The sequence below is a fragment of the Macrobrachium nipponense genome, chromosome 1 (assembly GCF_015104395.2).
Source record: "Macrobrachium nipponense isolate FS-2020 chromosome 1, ASM1510439v2, whole genome shotgun sequence".
Lineage (NCBI taxonomy): Eukaryota > Metazoa > Arthropoda > Malacostraca > Decapoda > Palaemonidae > Macrobrachium > Macrobrachium nipponense.
This window is the reverse complement of record NC_087200.1, coordinates 59,307,211-59,333,330: the sequence shown is the minus strand read 5'-3', so window position 1 is coordinate 59,333,330 and position 26,120 is coordinate 59,307,211. Positions and strand designations below refer to the sequence as shown.

Below are 26,120 nucleotides of genomic sequence, written 5' to 3'. Positions count from 1 at the left end.
AATTAAGGTGGTGGTTAACCCCTTTAGAAGAGAACAAAGGAGTGTCCCTGGAAGTACGGAACCCAAACCTGATATTGTTCTCAGACACGTTGGAGACAGGTTGGGGTGCAACCTTAGGATCCAAAGAAGTGTCAGGCACCTGGTCGAAGAGCAGGTGTCATAGCACATAAATTGCAAGGAGCTCTTAGCAATTCACCTAGCGTTAAAGAGCTTCAAACCCATAGTCAGAGACGGAGTAGTGCAGATAAAACTCCAAAGACAATACCACCGCTCTGGCTTATGTGAGAAAACAAGGAGGAACTCACTCTCTCGCCCATTCGAACTGGCAAGAGATCTGCTGATTTGGGCAAATCAAAAGAATGTAACTCTCCTAACAAGGTTTGTCCAAGGGAGAGGAACGTGAGAGCGGGCAGACTGAGCAGGAGGATCTTCCAGGTCCTTCCAACAGAATGGACCCTCCACTCAGAAGTGTGTCAGAGTCTTTGGTCTCTTTGGGGGAAGCCTCAAATAGATTTGTTCGCCACGTTCCTCTCCAAGAGGATAGACACATTTTGCGCTCTAGTAGAAGATCCCAGAGCTTATGCAATAGACGCCTTTCTCCTGAACTGGTCAGGGCTAGACGTGTACGCTTTCCCCCCATTCAAGATACTGGGGGAAGTAGTCAGAAAGTTCGTGGCCTCGAAGGGGACAAGAATGACTCTGATAGCCCAATATGGCCATCCCGAATTTGGTTCACAGAGGTAATGGCGTGGACGGTGACTTCCCAGATCTCTTCCAAACAGGATAGATCTGCTCAAACAACCCCACTTCGAGAGGTACCATCAAACCTACCCGCTCTTGCTCCGACTGCCTTTTCAACTATCGAACAAAGACTTGTCAGAGCGAGAGGGTTTTCTCGCAAGGCGGCAAGCGCAATTGCCAGAGCCCGCAGATCATCTACTATGCGTTAGTACCAATCGAAGTGGGAGGTGTTCAGAAGTTGGTGTAGGTCGAAGAAGCTGTCCTCCTCCAATACCTCTGTGACCGAAATTGCGGATTTCCTTCTTTTCTTGAAGGAAAAATCGCATCTCTCTGTACCGACTATTAAGGGATACAGGAGCATGCTTTCGGCTGTATTCAGAAACAGAGGATTAGATTTGACAAATGATAAGGATTTACATGATCTCATTCGTTCCTTCGAAACATCAAAATCAATAGAACCCAGAGTTCCGAGCTGGAATCTGGATGTGGTCCTGAAATTTCTGTCTTCTGAAAGGTTCGAACCACCTCACACTGCTTCCTTTCGAGATATCACAAGGAAGTATCTGTTTCTGCTGTCTCTCGCTACGGCAAAAAGAGTCAGCGAGTTGCACGCCCTTGAGTCACGAGTTAGTTTCAAGGGAGACTCTGCGATTTGTTCGTTCCAGACTCTTTCTTGCTAAGAATGAGAATCCCTCGAATCCCTGGCCCAGGAGCTTCGAGGTAAAAGGCCTGACTAGTCTGGTAGGCAGAGAGGTCCCTCTGCCCGGTCAGAGCGCTTAAATTCTATCTGGACAGAAAGAAGCAGTTGGGGGGTTCGCAACACGGTCTATGGTGCTCGGTAAAGGACCCCAAAAGACCGATGTCTAAGAATGCCTTAGCCTTCTTTGTAAGAAGTGTGATTACCGAGGCGCATAAGAACTGCCCAGATGACTCTTTTAAACTATTAAGAGTAAGAGCTCATGAAGTAAGGGCAATCGCGACGTCTATTGCGTTCCAAAGAAATATATCTCTCAAGAATATTTTGGATGCAACTCAGTGTTTGCATCTCATTACTTGAAGGATGTGCGCGTTACGTATGAGAAATGTTTTTCTCTAGGTCCGTTTGTGTCAGCACAGACGGTTCTGGGTACTGGAGCGAGCACCGATCCTTAAATAAGTGTACGTAACCCTCTTGTCGGATGCGTTCTTGCTTTCCTGTGCAGGGAAGTGTCAGATGTCGCACAGGCGGCCTTCACTTCTCTTCACTAGGAGATCGAGTGGTAGCTGACTTTTAGAGGGGTACAAAATTTTTTTTTGTACTTTCGTGTGTGTGTTGATCGAGTTTTTGGTTGTTTGCTAAGAGTTTGGGGATGGCTCTTGGCAATCTTAGAACTAACACGGGTGTTAGGATCGGGTGATCGGGATCGGTTGTGTGCTCCTTAAAGAAGGCGTGTTGTCATATAAGCGGATTAGCACCCATTGACAAATGCCAGTTAGGCTCTGCCGAGTAAGTGGACAAGACCCCATCGACAGACCCACAAGAATAATTGGCCGCAGATCACTATCTCGCTAAGGCTCTGAGGTGAAGCAGAACTCCTAGGCAGTAGCCACGAAGTCTTCCACCTAATAAGGTAGGAACCAAGGTCTATAAATACCTACAACATATGTTGTTTACCTGTCTATTCAGTAGTTAGCTGTCTCTTGCCCTCCACCAAAGGGTGTCAATCAGCTAAGTATATATCTGACAGGTAAGTTGAATGTATGAAAATATTGTTATGATACAATAAAGTTTCATACGTACATACTTACCTGGCAGATATATACGATTGATGACCCACCCAGCCTCCCCGCAATAGACAGGTGGAAGAGAAAATCTGATAGAAAACGGGAATGGTTCCTAGTCCTGCCACCCAGAGCGGGGCGGTAGATCACCTGACTTACCTGTAGCGAGTGCCGCGAAATTTGAATTTCTGTCGGGGACGACGGAGTCGATAGCTAAGTATATATCTGCCAGGTAAGTATGTATGAAACTTTATTGTATCATAACAATATCATATTTATTCATGATTACCTAGGTATTTATGTGGCAGATGTGGAAGAATGGGCATAAAATAGCGCAGTAGATTCTGGAAACAACGTTTTGTTCATGACACTTACCTGTCAGATATATACAGTAGCAGTCATAATACTTTGGCGTGGTATGGGAAGATGGAAGAAGAAAAAAGAGTACAACAAACTAAAAATATTCAGGAAAAATCAATTATTAAGCAACCATCATAAAAATTTGGAAGGAATAATCACACTCCTGCCCTAGTACTTGATAGGCATGCCACAAACATTTACGGACTTTCTGGAGTGTCCTGGGCATTGAATCTGAAAACTGCTGCAGGAGGGACTCATCCAGATTGTCCAAGCGCGTTTCAACTTTGCGCTGCAATACGTGTCAAATTCAGTACTTTTCTTTTTATGATTGCTTAATGATTAAAATGGCTGGGGAATTCCCTGGCTAGTCGTGGATATACAATTCCACAAATCTCTAGGCACAATTATTCTGTTTGGCGGTATGATACCCAGTGCACGAATCTTAATCCAATTCCCATTGAAAATTAGCCATTGAAACAAAAAAAAAAATTTGGCTGAGTGAAATTGACTAATTGGGAACTTAACTAGAGCTACTGGCTCACTCACAGAAAGTGTAACTCTGTGTAAGAGGCTCTTCAGTAACCTGTTGGATGTTGTGACAGTTGGATGTCGAATTCTCGTTTCTCGTGCTCTGCCATAGCCGTTGCTAACATTATTTTGTGTGGTTTAGTGAGTGTGGTTGTATTAAAAACAATGTCTAATCCGTATACTTCTATTGAGATATCGTGTGAGAGTGATACAACTTTACAAGGAAGGCCTTAAAACTGGTGTAATTAGCCAAATAATTGGCGTGAAACAACGGACTGTCCAGAACATTCTGAAAACTTTTTGTGAGTCGGGGGGGAAAGAAGTACCTAAGGCTAAGACCAGCACTGGGAGGCCCCCTATTATTAGTAAGAAGGGGTTAAGAGTTCTCGCCAGGAACATTGAGACCTCAATGTTCCTGGCGAGAACTCTTAACCCCCTCTTACTAATAATAGGGGCCTCCCAGTGCTGGTCTTAGCCTTGGTACTTCTTTCCCTCTCGATTCACAAAGAAAAATTTTCAAAATGTTTTGGACAGTCCGTTGTTTCACACCAATTTTTTGGCTAATTACACCAGTTTTAAGGCCTTCCTCGTAAAGTTGTATCACTCTCACACGATAGCTCGATGGAAGTATACGGTTTAGACATTGTTAATACAATCACACTCACTCAACCACACAAAATAATGTTAGCAAACGGCTATGGCAGAGCACAAGAAAGGAATTCGACATCCAACTGTCACAACATCCAACAGGTTACTGAAGAGCTCTTCTCTTACACAGAGTTACACTTTCTGTGAGTGAGCCAGTAGCTCTAGTTAAGTTCCCAATTAGTCAATTTCACTCAGCCAAATTTTTTTTCGTTTCAATGGCTGATTTTCAATGGAATTGGATTAAGATTCGTGCACTGGGTATCATACCGCCAAACAGAATACTCTGTGGCTTAGAGATTGTGGAATTGAATATATCCACGAACTAGCTAGGGAATTCCCCGAGCCATTTCAATCATTAAGCAATCATAAAAAGAAAGTTACTGAATGTGGACACGTCTTTGCAGCGCAAAGTTTGAAACGCGCTTGGGACGATCCGGAGAGTCCCTCCTGCAGCGGTTTTCAGATTCAATGCCCAGGACGCTCCAGAAAGTCCGTAAACGTTGTGGCATGCCTATCAAGTACTAGGGCAGGAGTTGGTGATTATTCCTTCCAAATTTTATGATGGTTGCTTTAATAATTGATTTTCCCTTAATATTTTTAGTTTGTTGTACTCTTTTTCTTCTTCCATCTTCCCCACCACATAAAGTATTTAGACTGCTACTGTATATAGCTGTATTCTCCGAAGTCCGACAGAATTTCAAAACTCCCAGCAAACGCAGTGGTCGTCCAGGTGGTTTAGTACCCATTCCCGCCGCTGGGAGGCGGATGTCAGGAACCATTCCCATTTTCTATTCAGATTTCTCTGTCGCCGGTCGGTAAACAACTGTACAGACCTCCGCCTAGGATTTTGGAAAAAACTTTGTTCACTTGAGTATTGATTGTCTCTTGGTTTTTGAAACTTGCCGGTGGATTGGCATACGCGATTGTGGTTTTCTTTGGATTTGGTTTTGGATTTCTCTAGTCTGTCTGGATCTTCTGCAACTAGTTTTATTTTAGTGTGTACTGTGCTAGAGTGTAAGGTGAGGCTACCGAAAGCTTCGGTGGATCCTCATACAGTATGCACGAAATGTAGAGATCATATTTTGTTTGATGAATGATAGGTGTAAGAGTGTGAAAGGTTGACCGAAAATGAATGGAAGACTTATGATTCGTATGTTCATAAGCTTGAAAAGGGATAGAATCAGAAGATCTTCCTCCAGAAGTGCTTCTGTGAAAAGTAAGGGTAGTAATTCGCATTCTAACCTTCCTGTAGAGGTTGTTACATCTAACCCTGTTATTTGCCTTCGGGCAATGAAGTTATTGCTTCAGAAGGTATTGCCCTTTCTTCCATCATGGAGTCGATTCGTGCACTAGAATCGAAAGTGAGTGCATTGAAGACCACAGTGAAGTGTAGTGGAAACATTAGTGCCCCTAGTGTAGTGGAGGGGGCATCAGATCGGTCCATAGTGCCTCTAGGAATAGACCTCTGTCGGACTCCCAGGACTCATGGGAATGGACATGTCGAAAACCGAAGGAGGGCTACGGGAAATTCCCACCGGTCTGGCGTCCTTCAGCAGAGCTGTGATGCTTCCCAGGCTGCCGAAGCGTGTGATCGAGCATGGATATTGAAGGAGTGCTTTTCGTCCTCTGAGGCGTCCTCTCCTTACCGGGGATGGAGCTCTCAGAGGGCCTCTCACGAGGAGAACGAGTTTGACACTAGGTGCCGCACAGGCGGCCAGCGTCTTTCTCGTCCTCTTAGGAGAGGTTTTAAGGAAGTGGACGCTTCACGTCCTACTTCTCGTCCTGTTCTTTCATCACACCCAAAACACTTCGAAGAATTGACGCCTAAGAAGAGAGGCAGGACGTCTTCTGATGAGGACGCTTTGAGAACTATCATCGTCTTAGAGTTCAAAGGAAGAAGAGGGCTCCAACTCGCCCTTCTTCGCATATGATGAGTCCTTCTCCGGAACATGGAACTTCACCGTCTAATGAAATTCGTATGCAATTGCGTCAACGATTGTCGGCTTTCTTCGCAAGGGGAGAAGAGGAGCCCCAAAGACGTAGAAAGGATCTTTGGCTTCCTGTTAAGAGATCGAAACAACCCTTGTTGGCTTCGCCTCGTTCCTTAGCCTCCCCTTTGTCGTCCTCTTCTGGATCCTTCAGACTCGACCGAGAACACGCAAGTGTTTCCGGAGAGAGAGTTTCCAGAAGTGGGAATGCGGACAGAAGCGTTTAGGTGTCGCACAGGCGGCCCTCGCTTTTGTCAGGAGGATGAGAACGATCAAGAGAAGCCTCGTACCGACGTTCGCCGGACTTCTGCATCAACTCGACGCCTCTATCAGGAGAGAGCCTACCAACGCCAGAAGTATCAAGGCGTTCGAGGAGACTAAAAGTCAAAGAGAGCAATGTTTAGATTATGTTTCAGATCTTACCCCTCAAGAAAGAGAAGTACTGTATAAATATCGATGGGAGGCTCGTGCTTTAGAATATGATAACTTGCGACGCTTGAAAAGAGAGGTCGTAAAGACTCACCAGGACGCTCGAGAGGACGCCCGATACAAGTTAAGTGTCCTAAGCGAAGTTTGAAAGATGCTCGACGTCCATTAGAAGCATGTCCCGCTTCAGGACGCTTTTGAGGACGCTTCTTTGATGGATAACATCTTATAGACATTAGAGTCCAGTGGGATCGGAAGCTTTCATTGGCAGACGCGCGACTTCCTGCGAGTCCTAAGTCTCGCTCCCTTAGCAAGGGCGCTCACGATGACGATAGACACCCGACTAATCGGGATTCTCGGAAAGAGAAACGTACTCAACTGAGAGAAGATCGACAGGAATCCCGCAAAGAGGCTTTTGAAGAACCTTTGCCTTTAATGACTTCGAAAAACAAGGCTTTACAAGAGAGTCTTAAGTTTTCAAAGACAACAGCGGATCATTCGAGCATTGTCTCCTCTATTCCTTCAGCAGATAGAAACTCCCCCTTACGAACAGAGCCTCAAAGGAGAACCGCTTCTTGTTTAGCTAAAGAAACTTCGGACCGTCAAGATCAAGGAGAGTCTTCTAACGATACGCATCCTGCAGAAGAGGAAGAGCCTTCAGAAGCATCTACGGATTATAGCACGTTAACGCGCTTACTGAAGGAATTGTTTTCGGAAAAATTCCAAGCACCAGTTCCTCTCTCACCGCCATCGCAAACTATCCTCATCCAAGACGAGGAAAAGCTCCGGGTTTTGTTAGGATGGCTTCTTCGCTTTCTACTAAAAGAGCGTTGAAGAGGATGAATGATTAGATGGAATCAAGGAAGACGAAAGGAAAGACGTCTTGCGCTTCCTCCAGCTAAGCTAAACGGGAGAGCCGGTATAAGGTATGAGACCGGAGAAGAAACAGGGTTGAGACTTCCTTCGTCTGCGCAAGGTGACTTCTCAAACTTGGTCGAAGCTAAGGTTTCATGGACGATGCCGGAAATAGATCACCATCTAAAAGGACTGTACAGGACGTTGGAAGTATTTAATTTCCTAGACTGGTGCTTAGGAGCTTTAGGTCTGCAAGCTAAGAGCCCAGAATCATTGTCATTAGAAGAATTATCGAGCGTCCTGTCATGTATGGACAAAGCAGTAAGGGATGGCTCAGATGAGTTAGCTGCCCACTTTACTACGGGAATATTAAAGAAACGAGCGCTTTTCTGCAGTTTTACTGCTAAATCAGTTTCTCCTACGCAGAAAGCGGAGTTATTATTTGCCCCCTTTTCTTCACATCTTTTTCCTGAAAATATGGTAAAGGATTTATCTGTGAACCTGAAAGAGAAAGCGACACAGGATTTGCTGTCTCAATCATCTAGACTTCCTGCGGCGCAATCATCTTCTCGAGTAGCTCAGGTACCAAAGAAGAATTTTAAGCCCTTTCGTGGCAGAGCACCATCAAGAGCTTCTACACGAGGAAGGGGCTTTGCTAGAGGCAGAACCCCCGCAAAGCAAAGGGGAAAGAAGTGACAACCTTGCCCTTCAGGCACCGGTGGGAGGGAGACTTTCTCTCTTCGCAGAGGCTTGGAGAGCAAGGGGGACGGACACCTGGTCCCTCAAGATTATAGAGAAGGGATACAAAATTCCCTTTCTTGCCATGCCTCCTCCGTTGAGCATGAAGCCTATAGACCGGTCACCAGCTTATCAGCCGCAGAAGCAACAGATTCTATTTCCTCGATTTATTAGATCAAATGATCGAGAAAAGAGCCGTAGAATGAGTGCTTCTTGACAGATTCCCCAGGCTTCTACAACAGGTTATTCCTGGTTCCGAAGCAGTCTGGGGGATGGAGGCCTGTCCTAGATGTCAGCAGTCTGAACCTTTTCGTGAAGAAAGAAAGCTTCAAAATGGAAACATCGCAATCGGTCCTGGGGCCTTGAGACCAGGGGATTGGATGGTTCATTGAGATCTCCAAGGACCGCTTACCTTCCATGTACCCCATCCATCCCCAGTCCCAGGAAGGTTTCTCAGGTTCATTTTTAATGATGGACATGGTCTTCCAAGTTCAGAGCTCTATGCTTCGGGACTGAGCACAGCTCCCATGATTTTCACTTTTCTCATGCGGAACGTGGCAAAGTGGCTTCACCTCTCGAAGATACGAGTCCTCCCTTACCTGGACGACTGCTCATACGGTCGTCATCGAGAGCAAGCTGTCTGGAGGACCTTCAGACTACGTTACTGTTGGCGAAATCTTTAGGCCTCCTGATCAATTACGAAAAAGTCCATCTACCCCAACACAGTCCATCATTTGTATCTGGGGATCAGATGGATTCAGTGGCTTTTTTGGGGCTTTTCCGTCGCTAGAACGTCAGCGGAAAGGCTTAGAAAAAAAGTGTCAGCCTTCTTGGAGAAGGAAACATGCTCGGAGAAGGAATAATGGATGAGTCTGCTGGGGTGGGGACCATTTCTTCGCTGGAGAAGTTTGTTTCTCTAGAGAGATTACATCTTAGGCCCCTACAGTATTTTCTAACAGAAAATTGGCAGGACAGACAAAACCTAGAGGAGAATTTGAGAATATCCCCGTTGGTCAAGAAACACCTAGAGTGGTGGCTCGATCCCACCAAGAGGTCGAAAGGAGTGTCCCTCTGTCTTCAGAGCCCCGACCTAGTGTTATTTACAGACGCGTCTATGACAGGTCTGGGGAGCAACTCTGGGAAAGGAGGAAGTGTCAGGCCTCTGAAGAAAAGAACAGAAGCCTTGGCACATCAACCTCAAGGAGTTGGAGGCAATTCGCTTAGCACTTCTAGCCTTTCAAGAACGAGTCATAGGCCGAGTTGTCCAGATCAACGCGGACAGCACCACGGCCCCTTTCTTCTATCAAGAAACGGGGGGACACACTCTCGTTCTCTCTACAAGATAGCGAGAGAAATCCTGTTATGGTCAGAAGAGAGGAACATACTCTCCTGACAAGATTTGTTTCAGGGGTCCAGACCTTCAGAGCAGACATTTTAAGCCGTCGAAAATCAATTGTTTTATACATTCAACTTCCCTGCCAGATATATACTTAGCTATAGACTCCGTCGTCTCCGACAGAATTTCAAATTTCGCGGCACACGCTACCGGTAGGTCAGGTGATCTACCGCCCTGCCCTGGGTGGCAGGACTAGGAACCATTCCCGTTTTCTAATCAGAAATTCTTTTGTCGCCCGGGCCATCAACATTGTTGTGGTTCCTCTCAATTTGGTTTTTCTTTTTTCACCGGCAATTGATCTTCTTGACCGACTTTTTGGTGACGTATCTGGATTGTTGGATTGGCATACGCTTTTGTGACTGTTTTGTGGACTTGATTTTGGATTTTTCTTTAAAAATGTCTTGACTCTGGAATGGTTGTGAGACGTTGTGTGAATGTAGGCTTGTAAGGTGAGGTTGCCGAAAGCTTCGGTAGACCCTCACACGGTATGCAAGGGTTGCAGGGAGTATGAATGTTCTTTTACTAATACTTGCAAGGAATGTGAGAATTTGAGTGAGAACGAATGGAAGAATCTAACTAATTATTTAAAAAAGTTAGAGAGAGAAGAGTGAGGAAGGCTTCTTATAGAAGTTTAAGTAGTTCGAGATCTGAATTAATTCCTAGCTTGGGATCTTCCCCAAGGGTAAGTATTGCTACTTCTCCTTCCATTGCAGCCCCCTTCTCCTTTGCAGAACCTGTAGATTCAGCGAAAGAACTTGCGGATCTAAAAGCAGCCTTCAAGTTGATGGAAAACAAAATGGCTGCCATACAAGGTAAGGCTAGTGATTATTCAGTGGACAGTGATATGAGTGTCCCCAGTGTAGTGGAGGGGGCATCTGGTCGGCTCAGCAACGCTCCTAGGTCTAGACCTCTTCCAAGCTCACATGCCCAGAGGAGAAGGAATGTCGAAAACCGAAAGGAGGTTGTGGAGAATCCCCACGATCAGGTGTCCCTTCGGCGGTTTCCTGTGACACCCCAGACTGCCAAGGATCGCTATTGTAAAAGCGTCCTGCGTGAGTGTTTTTTCGTCGTCGGGATCTTCATCTCCGAGACGTGATTGGAGGGATTCAGATCGATCTCGACCACTCAAGAGAGTTGGAAGGCTCCGACGATTGATTCGAGCCCAGAAAACTTCCCTGAGGAGTCTCCTTCGGGAGTGAAGAAGGCAACAAAAAGAGACCATTCTTCAACCAGAGTGAAAGGAGACAGGAGGTGGAGGCTATGGACTCCTCCCCTCCTCCTTCCCCTCCTCCTCCTACCCGAAGAGGATAAAGAGGAGGTTACGAAGAGGTTCATGATGGCTATGCAAGAAGCAGATTTCGTCTTTTTGTAGGAGTTCTGTCAAAGGAGCCTCCTAGAAGGAAAGACTCTTCCCTTCCGATCAAAAGATCCTCCAGACGTATGGAGGTATCTGCCGCTAGATCAATGCTCTACTCGAGGTGAGGTTTCCTGTACGAACCTGGATGAACCTATCAGACGTCTGCACCGTCCAGGAGTGAGGAGTCAACCCATGACAGGCCAAAGCACCTGGAAGTGAGGATCAACCAGGAGGCCGGGCAAGAGCCCAGGATGTGGAGGTCATCCAGGCAGGAGGCAGGAGCCAGGAGCCGGATGAGTCATCCCCAGCAGGAGGCAGGAGCCAGAGGCCAGAAGCAGGAGTGGGCAAGAGGCATGGAAGTCAGGAGCAAGAGGCAGGAGTCAGGAGCAGGAGCCAGGAGTCGGAGTCAGGAGGCAGGAGTCCGGAGTCGGAGCTCCGGAGTCCGCTGGAGTCCGGAGTCAGGAGCGGGAGTCAGGAGCCTGGGGGAGGCAGGAGTCAGGAGGCAAGAGGTCAAGAGCCAGGAGGCAGGAGTCGGAGACTCGTTCCTGGAATTATGACTCTTCTCCAAATAGGAGCTCCTCTCCTTCAGATCGTAGGAGGTCTTGGAAGGACTCTCCCTCCAAACGTGAGCTTTCTCCTTCGTCTGATCGAGGTTTAGACGATTTGTCTGATGACGAACCTCCTGCAAATGAGGGACTCTCGAGTTATAAGGTCTTAGCCTCATTACTGCTACAAGAGTTTGGAGACTCTCTTAGTCCGGCGGCTCCTCCTTCTCCTCGTTCTCTCTTTTCGAGCTCGGCTACGGCAAAATCTTCGGGCCTTTCTGAAAATGAAGCTGCAATATCTATGAAGAGGCACTCCATTCTTTAGATTCGTGATGGACAAGAAGAAAGAGTTGGGAAAGACGGTATTCTGCATGCCTCCTTCCAAACGACATGGAAAAGAGAGGTATTTGGTATGGGACAGGAGAGACTATGGGTCTTTCTCTGCCTGCCTCGGCAGATGCGGACTTTCCAATTTAGTGAGGCCTCTAGACGTCACTCCTTAGGATCGTCAGATCGACGTGGAGCACTTCGGAGTTGAAACCACTTTCTTTCTTAAAGGGACTTTTTGTCACTTTAGAGGTGTTCAACTTTCTGGATTGGTCCACTCGGAGTTCTGGCCAACAAATCTAAAGATCCGGAGTTTCTTAAAAAATTTCTTAAAAAACCCAGAGATTCTCCATAGCGTCCTGTCTTGCATGGACAATGCAGTACAGGCGGTTCGGGGGAGGGAAGTAGCTTCCCTTTTTTGGGTGCTGGTCTCCTGAAGAAGAGATCAGTATATGGATCCCTATTATCAAAAGGGGTTTCTCCGAGCCAGAGGACTGCTTTATTGTTCGCCCTCTGTCGGATCATCTGTTTCCTTCTCAGTTAGTGAGGATATATCTCGCTCGCTAACTGAGAAGGCGACACAGGACCTGCTAACACAAATGTCCAAGAAAGGACGCCCTGTAGTGTCGGCGATTAAGAAGGACTTCTCGTCCTCCTCAGCAGCCCTTTCGTGGAGGTGCAGCGGCTCTCCCCTGAAAGAAAGAAAGCTCTGACAAGAGAGGAAGGTCTTCCTTTAGGCCTTTCAAGAAAACCAAATGACTTGTTGCTCCTTCAAGCACCAGTGGCGCCAGACTCCTGAACTTTGCAGGAGTATGGGCAAAAAGGGGAGCCGACCCTTGGTCAGTGTCGGTCCTAAAGAAAGGACATGTAATCCCATTCGAGGACAGCCCTCCCTAACATCTACGCCTCGGGAACTGTCAGCGAGGTACAGAGACCCTGTAATGAGAAAGACTCTCCTTCAAATGGTGGAACAAATGTGGGAAAAGGCAAAAAGGAGGCCATCGAACTTGTGCAGGATCCACACTCCCCGGGATTTTACAATCGCCTTTTTCTAGTACCAAAGGCATCGGGGGGGTGGAGACCAGTTCTGGACGTAAGCGCTCTGAATCGCTTTGTTCAGAAAAAGAAGTTTCGCATGGAAACGTCCGCTTCAGTAATGTCGGTTCTTAGTCCAGGAGATTGGATGGTCTCTCTGGACTTGCAAGATGCGATTTCCACGTTCCCATTCACCATTTGTCAAAGAAATATCTTCGGTTTGTAATAGGAGACAAGATTTTCAATTCAGAGCTCTGTGCTTCGGTCTGTCTACAGCTCCGCAAGTATTCACCAACCTGATGGCGAATGTGGCAAGATGGCTTCACTAGAGGGAATAAACATCTCCTCTATTTGGATGACTGGCTGATCAGGGCCAAGTCGGAGATTCAGTGCTTGGAGGACTTATCAGTAACAAGGAACATGATAGAATCGCTGGGATTACTCGTGAACCTCGAGAAGTCGCAGCTGATCCCCAGCCAGAGCTTGGTCTATCTGGTGATTCAGATGGATTCTCGGGGTTTTTCGAGTATTTCCTCGCGAGAAAGAATCACTCGAGGTTTGTCGAAAATCTCGAGCTTCTTAGAGAGAAAGACCAGTTCAGCGAGGGATTATCTGAGCCTTTTAGGGACCCTGTCCTACTAGAAAAGTTCTTCTCTCTGGGAGGCTTCACCTTCGCCCTCTTCAGTTTTTCCTGAAAGGGGTGTGGAGTTGGAAGACCGGACAACTCTCGGACATCTTCCCGCTTCCACAAGAGGTAAAAGATCATTTGAAGTGGTGGATCCTTCCTCTTCAAAAGAACGAAGGCGTATCGCTTGCCTGCAGAACCCAGACCAAGTGTTATATTCCGAACGCTTCGGAGTCGGGATGGGGAGCGACGCTAGGAGCAAGGGAGGTGTCAGGCACCTGGACAAAGGAACAGGTGTCCTGGCACATCAATTGCAAAGAACTAGTGGCCATACACCTAGCCTTTAAAGTTCTTCGAAGAGATAGTCAGAGGCGGGGTGATACAGATAAACTCGGACAACACCACGGCTCTGGCTTACATACGCAAGCAAGGAGGCACGCACTCTTTCTCCCTCTTTCAGTTAACAAGACACCTGTTAACCTGGACAGAAGAAAGAGGCATAACTCTCCTCACAAGATTTGTTCAAGGTATAAAGAATGTGAGAGCGGACAGACTGAGCAGGAGGAATCAGGTCCTTCCATAGAATGGACTCTACACGAAGAAGTGTGTCGAAGTCTTTGGTCCCTGTGGGGAGACCTCACATAGACCTGTTTGCGACGTTCCTCTCCAAAAGAATAGAGATCTTTTGCTCTCTAGTGAAGATCCGAGAGCCTTCGCAATAGACGCGTTTCTCCTGGATTGGTCGGGTGTGGACGCTTACGCGTTTCCCCCGTTCAAGATCCTGGGGGAAGTGCTCAGGAAGTTTGTAGCGTCAAAGAACACGAAGTTGACACTAATAGCACCCCATTTTGGCCAGCCCAGGAATGGTTCACGGAGGTAACTGGAGTGGATAGTGGACTTCCCCAGATCTCTTCCAAACAGACCAGATCTACTCAGACAACCCCACTTCGAGAGGTTTCATCACAACCTCCCAGGTCTCGCTCTGACTGCCTTTCGACTATCGAAAGACTTGTCAGAGCAGGGGCTTTTCTCGCAAGGCTGCGGGCCCTCTATCACTAGAGCCCGCAGAGCTTCGACGAGAAGAGTATACCAATCGAAGTGGGAAGTCTTTAGGATGGTGGTGTAAGAGTCAGAAGCTGTCCTCCTCCAGTACCTCTATAGTGATATTGCGATTTCCTCCTCTTTCTGAGAGAGATCACACCTTTCTGTCTCAACAATAAAGGGATACAGAAGCATGCTGTCTTCAGTATTTAGAAATCGAGGGCTAGATATTGCAGACAACAAAGATCTACACGATCTAATTAGATCCTTTGAAACTTCAAAAGCAGCAACTCCTAGAACACCTAGTTGGAATCTGGACGTGGTCCTGAAATTCCTTTCATCGGATAAATTCGAGCCTTTACATCTGGCTTCCTTCCGCGACGTCACTAGGAAATGCTTATTTCCTGTTGTTTCTCGCTACAGCCAAGAGGACGAGCGAATTGCACGCTCTAGATTCCACAGTGGGGTTCAAAGGAGATGCTGCCATCTGTTCGTTCCAGACAATGTTTCTGGCGAAGAACGAAAACCCGTCAAAACCTTGGCCCAGAAGCTTTGAAGTAAAAGGTCTATCTAACCTCGTAGCAGAGAGATAGAGAGGTCTCTCTGTCCAGTGAGAGCTCTTAAATTTTTTATTTAGAGAGGAAGAGACAGATGGGAGCTTGTCAACAAGGTCTTTGGTGTGCGGTGAAGAACCCCAAAAGACTCATGTCCAAGAACGCCTTAGCTTTCTTTGTGAGAAGCGTAATTACGGACGCTCACAAGAACTGCTCGGAGGAATCCTTCGGTCTTCTAAAGGTCAAGACCCATGAGGTGAGAGCAGTAGCAACATCCTTGGCGTTCCAAAAGAATATGTCTCTTAAAATATCATTGAGACTACGTATTGGAGGTGCAATTCAGTGTTTGCATCTCATTATCTGAAGGATGTGAGAGTGACCTATGAGAATGCTTCTCTCTAGGTCCATTTGTATCAGCAGATACAGTGCTGGGTCTTGGAGCAAAGACTGATCCTTAATATTGTGTTTTATCGTACAAACCCACTTGTCAGATTATGTGCTTGGTTTTCTATTAGCAAGCTCACTGAATGTCGCACGGGAGCATTGCTGGTAGGGGATCAAGGGTATGTATGGCTAGTCGGGGAGTAAAAATTTTTTTTTGTATATTTTGTAAAAATGAAAGTGTAATTATGTTTCGAGTTTGGTTGTTTGTAAGGAGTTCGGGGATAACTCCTTGCAATCTTAGAACTAACATGGATGTTAGGATCAGGTGATCGGGATCGGTGTTGTGCTCCTTGAACAAGGTGTATTGTCATGTTAGTGAATAGCACCCAATGACAAAGGCCTTTAGGCTCTGCCGAGTAAGAGGATAAGACCCCATTGGCAGACCCACAAGAACTCTTAGCCATAGATCAATATCTCGCTGAGGCTCTTGAGGCTAAGCAGACTCCAAGGCAGTAGCCGCGAAGTCTTCAGCCTAATAAGGTAGGAACCAAGGTTTATTAATACCTACAACATATGTTGTTTACCTGTCTATTTCAGTAGTTAGCTGTCTCTTTACCCACCACCAATGGTGCTAATCAGCTAAGTATATACTGGCAGGAAGTTGAATGTATAAAAATGATATTGTCATGTTACAATAAAGTTTATACATACTTACCTGACAGATATATAACGATTAATTGGCCCACCCAGCCTCCCCGCAGGAGACAGGTGGAAGAGAAGAATTCTGATTAAAAAGAAAAAGGGAATGGTTCCTAGTCCTGCCACCCAGAAATTTGAAAATTCTGTCGGAGACGACAGAGTCTATAGATAAGTATATATCTGTCAGGTAAGTATGTATTAAAACTTTAGTTGTAACATGACAATATCATATTTCAACAGAATGGACTCTGCACATAGAAGTTTGCCAACAGTTATGGAAACTATGGGGACGACCAATAGTAGGACCTCTTCGCGACTTCGAAACAAAACGAAGAAGAGACTGCCTCTTTACTGTTCTCCGATCATCGACCCGGAAGCAGTAGCAGTAGACGCAATGCTTTTGTTTGGGACTGGACGGGGATGGATGTATACGCCTTTCCCCCGTTCAAACTTCTGGGAGAAGAATAACAAGGAAGTTAGCAGCGTCGGAAGGAACAAGGATGACACTGGTCGCACCATTCTGGCCAGCAAGCGATTGGTTCACAGAGGTCATGTCCCTACTAGTGGACTTCCCAAGAATCCTACCAGTAAGAACCAATCTTCTCAAACAGTCCCACTTCGAGTGATATCACCAAAACCCGTTCGCTCTGAGTCTGACTGCATTCAGACTATCAAGAAACTGGCAAGAGCGAGAGGGTTTTCAGGAGCGGTGGCAAAAGCTATCGCCACCGCGAGAAGAGCTTCCTCTCAATCTGTCTACCAGTCTAAGTGGCTGTTTTTAGAAGATGGTGTAGGAAAGAGGGCATTTCCTCCTCCAAGACCTCTGTGAGCCAAATTGCCGATTTCCTGTTCCATCTAAGGAATGTGGACAAGCTTGCAGTATCAACAATTAGAGGATACAAGAGTATGCTGTCAACAGTCTTGCGTCATAGAGGCCTAGATTTGACGAATGATAGGGATCTTCACGGTCTTCTGAGATCCTTCGAAACATCAAAGGTTCCACAGGTTTAAGACACCTTCGTGGAATTTGGGAAATAGTTCTAAAATCTTTAATGGCGAGTCCCTTTGAACCTTTGCACGAGGCTTCGCTGAAAGATTTAATGAAGAAGGCCCTCTTTCTAACCACCCTAGCCACTGCGAAGAGGGTGAGTGAGATTCAGCAATTAGCAAAAATGTTGGATTTAGGGGACACAATGCAGTCTGTTCCTTGAGTCCTTCCTTTTTAGCTAAAAACGACAAATCCTTCCAATCCTGGCCTAAGAACTTTGATATCAAGGGATTAGCAGGGATCGTTGGTCGAGAGCCAGAAAGAGTCCTGTGTCCTGTCAGAGCTCTAAAATTCTATCTGGATAGAACAAAACAAATTAGAGGTCAATCGGACAATCTTTGGTGTTCTGTGAAAAGACCTGATTTATCTATGTCTAAGAAGCGCCTTAGCGTTCTTCTTGAGAAGCACCATCAGGGAGGCCCATTCGTCCTGCCCAGATAGTGATCTGAAAATTCTGAAAGTCAATGCTCATGAAGTTAGAGCTGTCGCAACTTCGATGGCATTTCAGAAGAATATGGCGCTCAGCGATATTGTGAGCACCACATTTTGGCGAAGCAACTCTGTGTTCGCTTCACACTACCTCAGGGATGTGAAAGTGACTTATGAGAAGTGCTTTTCGCTTGGACCATACATATCAGCAGATTCAGTTTTGGGTACGGGAAGCGGCACGAATCCTATCCTTTAGAAATGGATAGGTGTGCTTTTATTTTATGGTGGTTGGTTTTTTGGTTGTAGGGTCGACCGCTAGAGGCGGACTTCCCTTTATTTTAGCCTTAAAGTTTTGGGACTAACTTTGCTAGCTAGGTCAGGTGGTGGTTTTTTCTTTGCTTCGCTGCCCATTAAAGTATGGTCAATATGGTCTAGACACATTGTGGTCACGCCCCCATTGTCAGATCATCTATCTAGATCTCACCAGCTATACAGGTCATGTCCTTGCTGGAGAGACTAGTAAAGCAAAAGCAGACTTCGGGTGACAGTAATCACGAAGTCAGCTACGCAACAGGTAAGGAACCAAGATGTCTATCATCTGCATGTGAAATGATCCCAAAATCCTTTTATTCTGTCCCTCCCCACCTCCAATGGTGGGAATCAGCTATATATAATCTGACAGGTAAGTGTCATGAACAAAATGATATTGTTATGATACAAATAAAGTTTGTTCATACTTACCTGGCAGATATATATAATCAAGCACCCGCCCAACCTCCCCTCGGGGACAGTGACATTAAAAAATCTGAATAGAAAATGGGAATGGTTCCTGACACCCGCCTCCCAGCGGCGGGAATGGGTACTAACCACCTGGCCGACCACTGCGTTTGCCGGGAGTTTTGAAATTCTGTCGGACTTCGGAGAATACAGCTATATATATATATCTGCCAGGTAAGTATGAACAAACTTTATTGTATCATAACAATATCATATTTTAGGAGTTCAAAATTTATGACACTTGTCTTTAAATTTGTATGAGTCAGCTTGAGCAAAAAAAAAAAAAAAAAAAAGGAAAAAAAAGTGGTTCGCATTTGTTCATACGCGAACAAACCTTTGGTCTTAACAATAGGATAATTTCTAGCTCCTAGCTGGATCCATCTTAGAAAATTTGTCATTTTGTTCAGGGAAAGATTTTGTGAAAATATATTTTTTGTTATACTGCAGTCTACTATTGCTGATGAATTTTATTTTTATGCCTTCTATAATTGCAATTGCTATATAAATTGTTAATTAATTTGTTGCAGTGTGAAAGAAGTGTATTAAATTAAGCAGTGATCTGTTTTGGCCGAATTATAATATTTTGAAAGGATTTCTTTTTTTCTTCCACAGGAATTGCTCAGAACCCATGCAAGCTATACATGAGCGCTCGGCATCGTATGCCTGGGACGGTAGAAGGTCAGCTCTATGTTTACCCATCTCAAAGATGGTGCAGAAGAAAACGTTCATATATGGCAATTTCACACGAGGTAAGTTTTGTGGCTAACAGCCTTTTTTCCATTTTAATCTTTTACTATTTGATGTAAGTGAAATGATTTGATGAGAAGTATTTACTTGAACAAATGAACCAAAATCTGTTTTAGTTACCTTCCTTTGTTTATTTGTAATTGAAGAGTTTTAGTAAATACTTTGTTGCTGATGACTTAACCAAACTAATTACAGTGGAGCCTCTACATATGAAAGTCCCTACGTACAAAAAATTCAGGTTACAAAAGCAGACAAAGATTTTTTTGCTTCTGTGTACGAAAATAATTCAGGTTGCGAAAGGGTAAAGTCCGAGATTTTCCCGGGCCGGCGAGAACAATTTTAAAACTGGCGCGCTGCCAACTCAGTAGACTCACCACCATCCTCCCACTATCCCATTGGTTCCTGCTGCTAGGCACCGGCGTAAGATCCTGCTCTCCTATTGGTCAGTATCTGTCCCATCATGCCTCTATGTAAAGACGTTCCTTGACCATTTTTTGCGGCAGTGTTATCGTAAACACCTGGAATTCGTTCGTTCACATATATTTCGTTTGTTATCGTAAATTCATGTTATTGATTTTGCTTTCGTTGCACTGTAAGTTACTTTATCGTGTTGTGTGTGAACTTGATGACTTACGTTATTAGCCATGGGTCCCAAGAATGTTGCAATGTTGCTGAAGTTCATGGAAAGAAGAGGATGTTTTCTATGGAGATGAAGATGGAGATAATCGAGAAGTGTCAATGTTATCTGCCATTTGTTAATGTGTTTCGTAAAGTTTAGTGTTAATGTTTTCTGCCATATTTTAATGTGTTTCATGAAGTTATATGTTCATGTTTTCTGCCGTTTGTCCTCTCCCTCTGTCGCCACTTTCAGACATCGCCTCACTCGAAAGGTAAGGTTCCACATTTTACTACGTACGTATGTAGTACATGTACACACAGTATTTCTTGTACCCTGTACACTAATACACTTTATTTACAGGTACAGTAACGGTTAGGTTAAGTATTGAATGGTCCAAATTGTTGTATTTCATTGTTTATTGGTCAATTTAGCTTTATTATAAAATTTACTGTGGTGTTTTTGTAGGGCTTGGAACGAATTAGGCAATTTACATGTAAAACGTAGTTCTAAATAAAAAAAAAATCAGGTTACGAAGGCCGCTTCGGAACAGATTTTATATATATATATATATATATATAGTATATATATATATATATATATATATATATATATATATATAGATATATATATATATATATATATATATATATATATATATATATATATATATATATATATATATATATATATATATACAGGCAGTCCCTGGGCTACGACGGGGGTTCCGTTCTTGAGACGCGTCGTAAGCCGAAAATCGTCGTAAGCCGGAACGACGCTTGGAAATATGTCTTAAACTAAATAACAAAAGTTATAAAAACCTTACTTGTAATCCTTTGGTTACACTACATGTAGTTTCCTGTAGTTTTATGTACAACCTTGAGTTATTTTCATAAAAGAATGCTGGTTCTTGAAGGTAAAAACTATTGTAATCCTCTGGTGACATTACATTCTTGAAGTTTTATGTACTACGTGGAGTGATTTTGCCAAATTTTGAGGGCTACAAGAACAGCTGATTACTATTTACGTATCATATAGACTAATTAAAGTAAACGTATCTTTAAATAGGCTTATATATTAGTATCAACAAAACTTTCCTGCCATGAGTCAAAGGCCGTTTAATGAAACGAACACTTCTCTGTCCTATCTGTTTCAGAAAATAAACATTACGTCAATCCCCGAGACCATTGTTTGCCAAGGCGTCTCTCTCTCTCTCTCTCTCTCTCTCTCTCTCTCTCTCTCTCTCTCTCTCTCTCTGATCAAATTACACTGGAACCTTGACATACGATTGCCCTAATATACGAATGTTTTGAGATACAACAGAAAATTTGCGAAAATATAAGCTTTGATATACAACGAATATTTGAGATACGATTTTGCGATGAGTTTTTAGTTGTATAGGCGACCGATAATGGCGTTCAGTCTGTTGTTTGGTGCTACATGTTAACACGTCGTTGTTTTAGTTGGTTGTATTTGCGCCTATTTTTCGTGTTATTTTGTCTATTTTATTATTAACCATGGGTCTCAAAGCTAAAGACAAAGCAGGTGATAAGAAAAAACCCAAGAAAATGATTTCGATGGAAGCAAAACATGAAAATTATAGCAAAGCATGAACGTGGCGTTCGTATCGTCGATTTGGCAAACGAGTATGGTCGAAATCCTTCTACAATATCCACGATCATCAAGCAGAAGGAAGCTATAAAAAAAAAAAAAAAAAAAAAAAAAAAAAAAAAAAAAAAAAAAAAAAAAAAAAAAAAAAAAAAAAAACAAAAACCTTCCAGAAAGGCATCACCATTATTTCTAACTACGAACTGATTAAAAAATAAATAAAAATTAGTTTAGCAATGTTTATTTCATTTGTGTTTATTACGTAGTTAGTTAGCGTACATACGTAAATAAAAAGAGAACAAATCGTTCCCTGCCACCCTTCCCTACCTCCTACCCCCTGCTGGCCTCACGTCATCTTTCGTTGTGGTAAGTAAAAATTCCTTTTTTTTTTTTTTATTGATTTTATTAACATTTATGATCATTTATCACATTGCTATGTTATTTTATCATTGTGTGGTTATTACTCGTTTATTTGTGTATAAATTGTGTATATTATATGTATTTAGCTGTGTTTAGGTGGTGGTTTTCATAGCGCTAGAACGGATTAATACATATTACATTATTTTTAATGGGAAAAAATGCTTTGAGATACAACTGTTTTGATATACGACGATGGTAACGGAACAAATTAAATCGTATGTCAAGGTTCCAGTTACTGGATAATGTCTCTCTTTGGATACTTCGATTTTGCCAAATCTTGAGGGCTACAAGAACAGTTTGATTACTATTTACATATCATATAGACTAATTAAGTAAACGTATCTTTTAAATAGGCTTATATTATTAGTATCCACAAACATTTAATGGCATGAGTCAGAGTCCGTTTAATGAAACGAACACTTCTCTGTCTTAACTCGGAGCATCGGAAGATGCCTCCTCTCTCTCTCTCTCTCTCTCTCTCTCTCTCTCTCTCTCTCTCTCTCTCTCTCTCTCTCTCTCTCTCTCTGATCAAATTACTGGATAATGTCTCTCTTTGGATACTTGGAATTTGCGTTGTAATCTAACCAGAAACTTCGTTTTGTTATTATTACTGGAAACAAGCAATGATTTTTTTCATTATTTGTGCTTTGGACTGTTATATGTAAACTTTGCGCACCGCAAGCTAGTATGTATTCATTCGCTCGGAACTAGTTCCACATATGAGGCGTCACTAAAAAACATCGAAAAATACGACATAAAAAGTGTCGAAAATCATCATAACCTCAAAATTTTTGTTGTAATCTAACCAGAAACTTATTTTCATACATTCAACTTACCTGTCAGATATATACATAGCTATCGACTCCGTCGCCCCCGACAGAAATTCGAATTTCGCGGCACACTCTACAGGTAGGTCAGGTGATCTACCGACCTGCCCTTGGGTGGCAGGACTAGGAACCATTCCCGTTTTCTAATCAGATTCTCTCTGTCGCTGGGAATGTAAACATATATTTACTTTCCCTCCTGATTGATTTTCGTGTTTCATCGCCATCGATCTTCTGGGCGGGCCGACTTTTACTGGGAAGTACTGGATCTGTGGTTCAGCATACGCTTTTTAATAACTTTTTAATAACTTTTAATGAATTAACTTCGAAGTTTTCGAAGAATAGAGGATGTGTAACTACCGAAGTTTTCGGTGGACAATTACATAGTTTGCAAGAAAGGGAAATATAAATATTTATTCATTGATAAAGTGTAATAAATGTTGGAGTTTGATTGAGGAAAATAAGGTAACTTCCTATTTGAGGAAGTCAGAAAAACATAGAACTAGATATGCTTTCTTTAGAAGCTTTAATAGCTCTCGTTCTGACGAGCAGTTAGAATATTAACAGTACTAGTAGTGTTGTTTCCTCATCACCTTCTTACTTCACAGAAACTACAAATTCATTTGCACTTTGAAGATAAAGGAATGTAGCTCAAGATACGAGCTATTATAAGGTAAAAAGTGATTATAGTGTTCCCCATTGCAATAGAGGGTGCGTCTGATTGGCTCTGTCTCGCTCCCAGGTCTAGACCTCTTCCAAGCTCACAGGCCCAGAGGAGAAGGAATGTCGAAAGCCTTACTGAGGTTATGGAGAATCCCCACCGATCAGGCGTCCCCTCGGCAGGTTCTGTAGGACGTCCCAGACTGCCAGGGATAGCCATTGGAAACGCATCCTAATTCAATGTGTTCCCCTTATTATTATCGTCTTGATGAATAAGGAGAAGAAACATTCAACGGCGTAGATTAATGAAGATGCAAGATAATCTCGTCTGGCTATCGGAACCTCAGAAGAGATGGAGAAAGGAAGACATCATTCGATAACAGTTGTGGTAGAGGCCATTGCCCTATCCGGGTTCGCCCCCCGTACAGCTATGGGACGGGGGGGGGGCGGGGGGGGCTCTATCCCATGGGGGTTTGAAATAGTTATTTCAATAAATTCCTCATCGGTACGTGTATATGAAAATATATCTATTCTGATTAGAGCGAATTAGATATTAAAGAATATTTGTTGATCGAATGAATTATATGGATCTCGTTTAGTGATTACACATATATATATATAACTTTTAAGCTTCTAGCTCCTCGGGCATGAAGCTCCGGTAACGAGGCTCAATGCGCCTAAAGTGTCTGAAACAAGGCGCAAAGCACCTGAAGGGCCTGAATATAGGCGCAAAGCACCTGAAGCTCTATGAACCAGGATCTTCATCGGAAAGGAAGTCCTTCTCATTCAGAGAAAGGGAGGGCTATGTCGAAAATGGAAGTATTGTCGAATTCTAAGCAAGAACAAATGTACAAGAGGATCGGAACCTTCCGCACAAGCGGAACCTTCCAGAAGGCGGAAGATTCCAGATTCAAATCGCCTTCCAGGCTCTTGGAATTTTCCAAGAAGGAATATTTTTCAAACAAATGCAGAACATTTCACATAAGCGAATTTGACAATCACTGGAACCTTCCGCACAAGCGGAAACCTTCCAGAACGTTACCAGACAATGCTTCAGGCTCTTGAACAAGAGAATTAGTGCAGAACTTTTCCTAGCGGAAAGACAATCACTCGGATCCGCACAATCAGACCAGCGTACGGAACTTTCCAGCAAGATCGTTTCAGGCTGTCTTTTTCCAAAACCGGAGGAATCTTTTTCGGATAAGCGGAACATTCCGAGCGCGGAACCTTCCGCACAAGAAAAACTTTCCAAGCGCGATACGTCTGCTAGGATCCAGGAGTATTCTGATCACGATACTCCTCCTAGGCGCCAGGAGTATTCGGAACGCGATACTCCTGCCAGGTGCCAGGAGTGTTCCGATCACGATACTCCTCCCAGGCGCCAGGAGTATTCGGAACGCGATACTCCTGCCAGGCACCAGGAGTATTCCGAGCACGATACTCCTCCCAGGCGCCAGGAGTATTCGGAACGTGATACTCCTACCAGGCGCCAGGAGTATTCCGATCACGATACTCCTCCTAGGAAAACGATACTTCTGCCAGGCGTCAGGAGTATTCCGAGCCCGATACTCCTCCCAGGCGCCAGGAGTATTCGGAACGTGATACTCCTACCAGGCGCCAGGAGTATTCTGATCACGATACTCCTCCTAGGAAAGCGATACTTCTGCCAGGTGCCAGGAGTATTCCGAGCACGATACTCCTCCCAGGCGCCAGGAGTATTCGGAGCGCGATACTCCTGCCAGGCGCCAGGAGTATTCCGAGCACGAGGAGTATTCCGATCGCGATACTCCTCCCAGGCGCCAGGAGTATTCTAGGCAAGATACTCCTGCTTAGCGCTAGGCACTTTCTCCTACAAGAAGAGCCTGACAACCGCCAAGAGTCCTCCGGGCGAAAGGTGAAAGATATTCGAGGCTTCTCCTGCTAGGGACGGGAGTTGTCGCACGGCGGCCGTCGCCCTTGTCAGGATAGTCTTAATGCAATAAAGGCAAGAACAAGTTCGGTTTTTTCCTGGCAGGGACTCAAGATGTAGCACAGGCTGCCGTAGCCCTTGTCAGGTTAGAGTCGGTACTGCTAAAAAAAAAAAAAAAAAAAAAAAAAAAAAAAAAAACACAAAAAAAAAAAAAAAAAAAAAAAAAAAAAAAAAAAAAAAAACCCTTCACCTTTTGAAAGGAAGCGCTCTCCTCCGGTTGCTCAATCTCTCCCAACTTGAGGAATGGAAGATAGAGCAGAATTGTAAGAATTAGTTCAGTATTAGTAAGAGGATATTAAAATCATCCTCCTTCTAAAAAATAATGCAACCAACCATTTACAGAAAGAGGGGCAATCGTTTGGAAGTTGAACAAGATTCATACGAGCTCTCATTCATTGATTAGAGGCTCTTCCAGATAAGAAAGGCGTAAAATACGGACTTATCTCCAAGATAATAAAAGCTGGAGAGATTCTCTTCGATCCTCGGTTGTCATTTGCGATCTCTTTCGACTAATACTCATTCGGGTTTATTGACGAAAAGAACGAAGAGAGTAAGATTTCCATTCTCTCTCTGCATGTCGGAGAGGAAAGAATGTAGTAGAAGACTTAGTGTATACGACTACTGAATGACAAGTCATATACGCATACCGTAGTTGCCTTTCTGGTTCGCTACTGAATTATCTATATCCTTACAAGATTTTCCTAGTAAGGACTTCGCTTAAAAGGTTTGTTACGACAATACCTACTCAGCTTCGGTATTTAACAAAGGTTGTAATTTGGCTTAAATTTGCATTATTGAGAGCTTTTCTTAGGCTCGAGAATAATTTTATTATATCTTATTGAAGGGAGTAACTGGCAACTCAGAATGAAATGCAGCCAGGCAGTGAACGAGACGGCTGTAATTGTAAGCCAATTCAGTACCATCCGGTTCTCGGTCGTGAGGGGTTGGTTACATCTCTCTCATAAGGGATCAAATGGTTCACCGTATATTCCCCCTACAATCAGAGACTTAACC

General features: G+C 44.0%; 1 protein-coding gene across 8 annotated transcripts in view; it reads left to right on the top strand.

The window, feature by feature from the left end:
• LOC135219333 (zinc finger protein DPF3-like) overlaps positions 1 to 26,120 on the top strand; it is a 345,538-nt gene that overhangs the window by 21,210 nt on the left and 298,208 nt on the right. For all 8 annotated transcript variants that reach the window (XM_064256007.1, XM_064256003.1, XM_064256006.1 and 5 more), the window contains exon 3: positions 18,875 to 19,011. In XM_064256007.1, the coding sequence (XP_064112077.1) occupies positions 18,875 to 19,011 (137 nt within the window). The remainder of the gene's footprint in view (positions 1 to 18,874; positions 19,012 to 26,120) is intronic.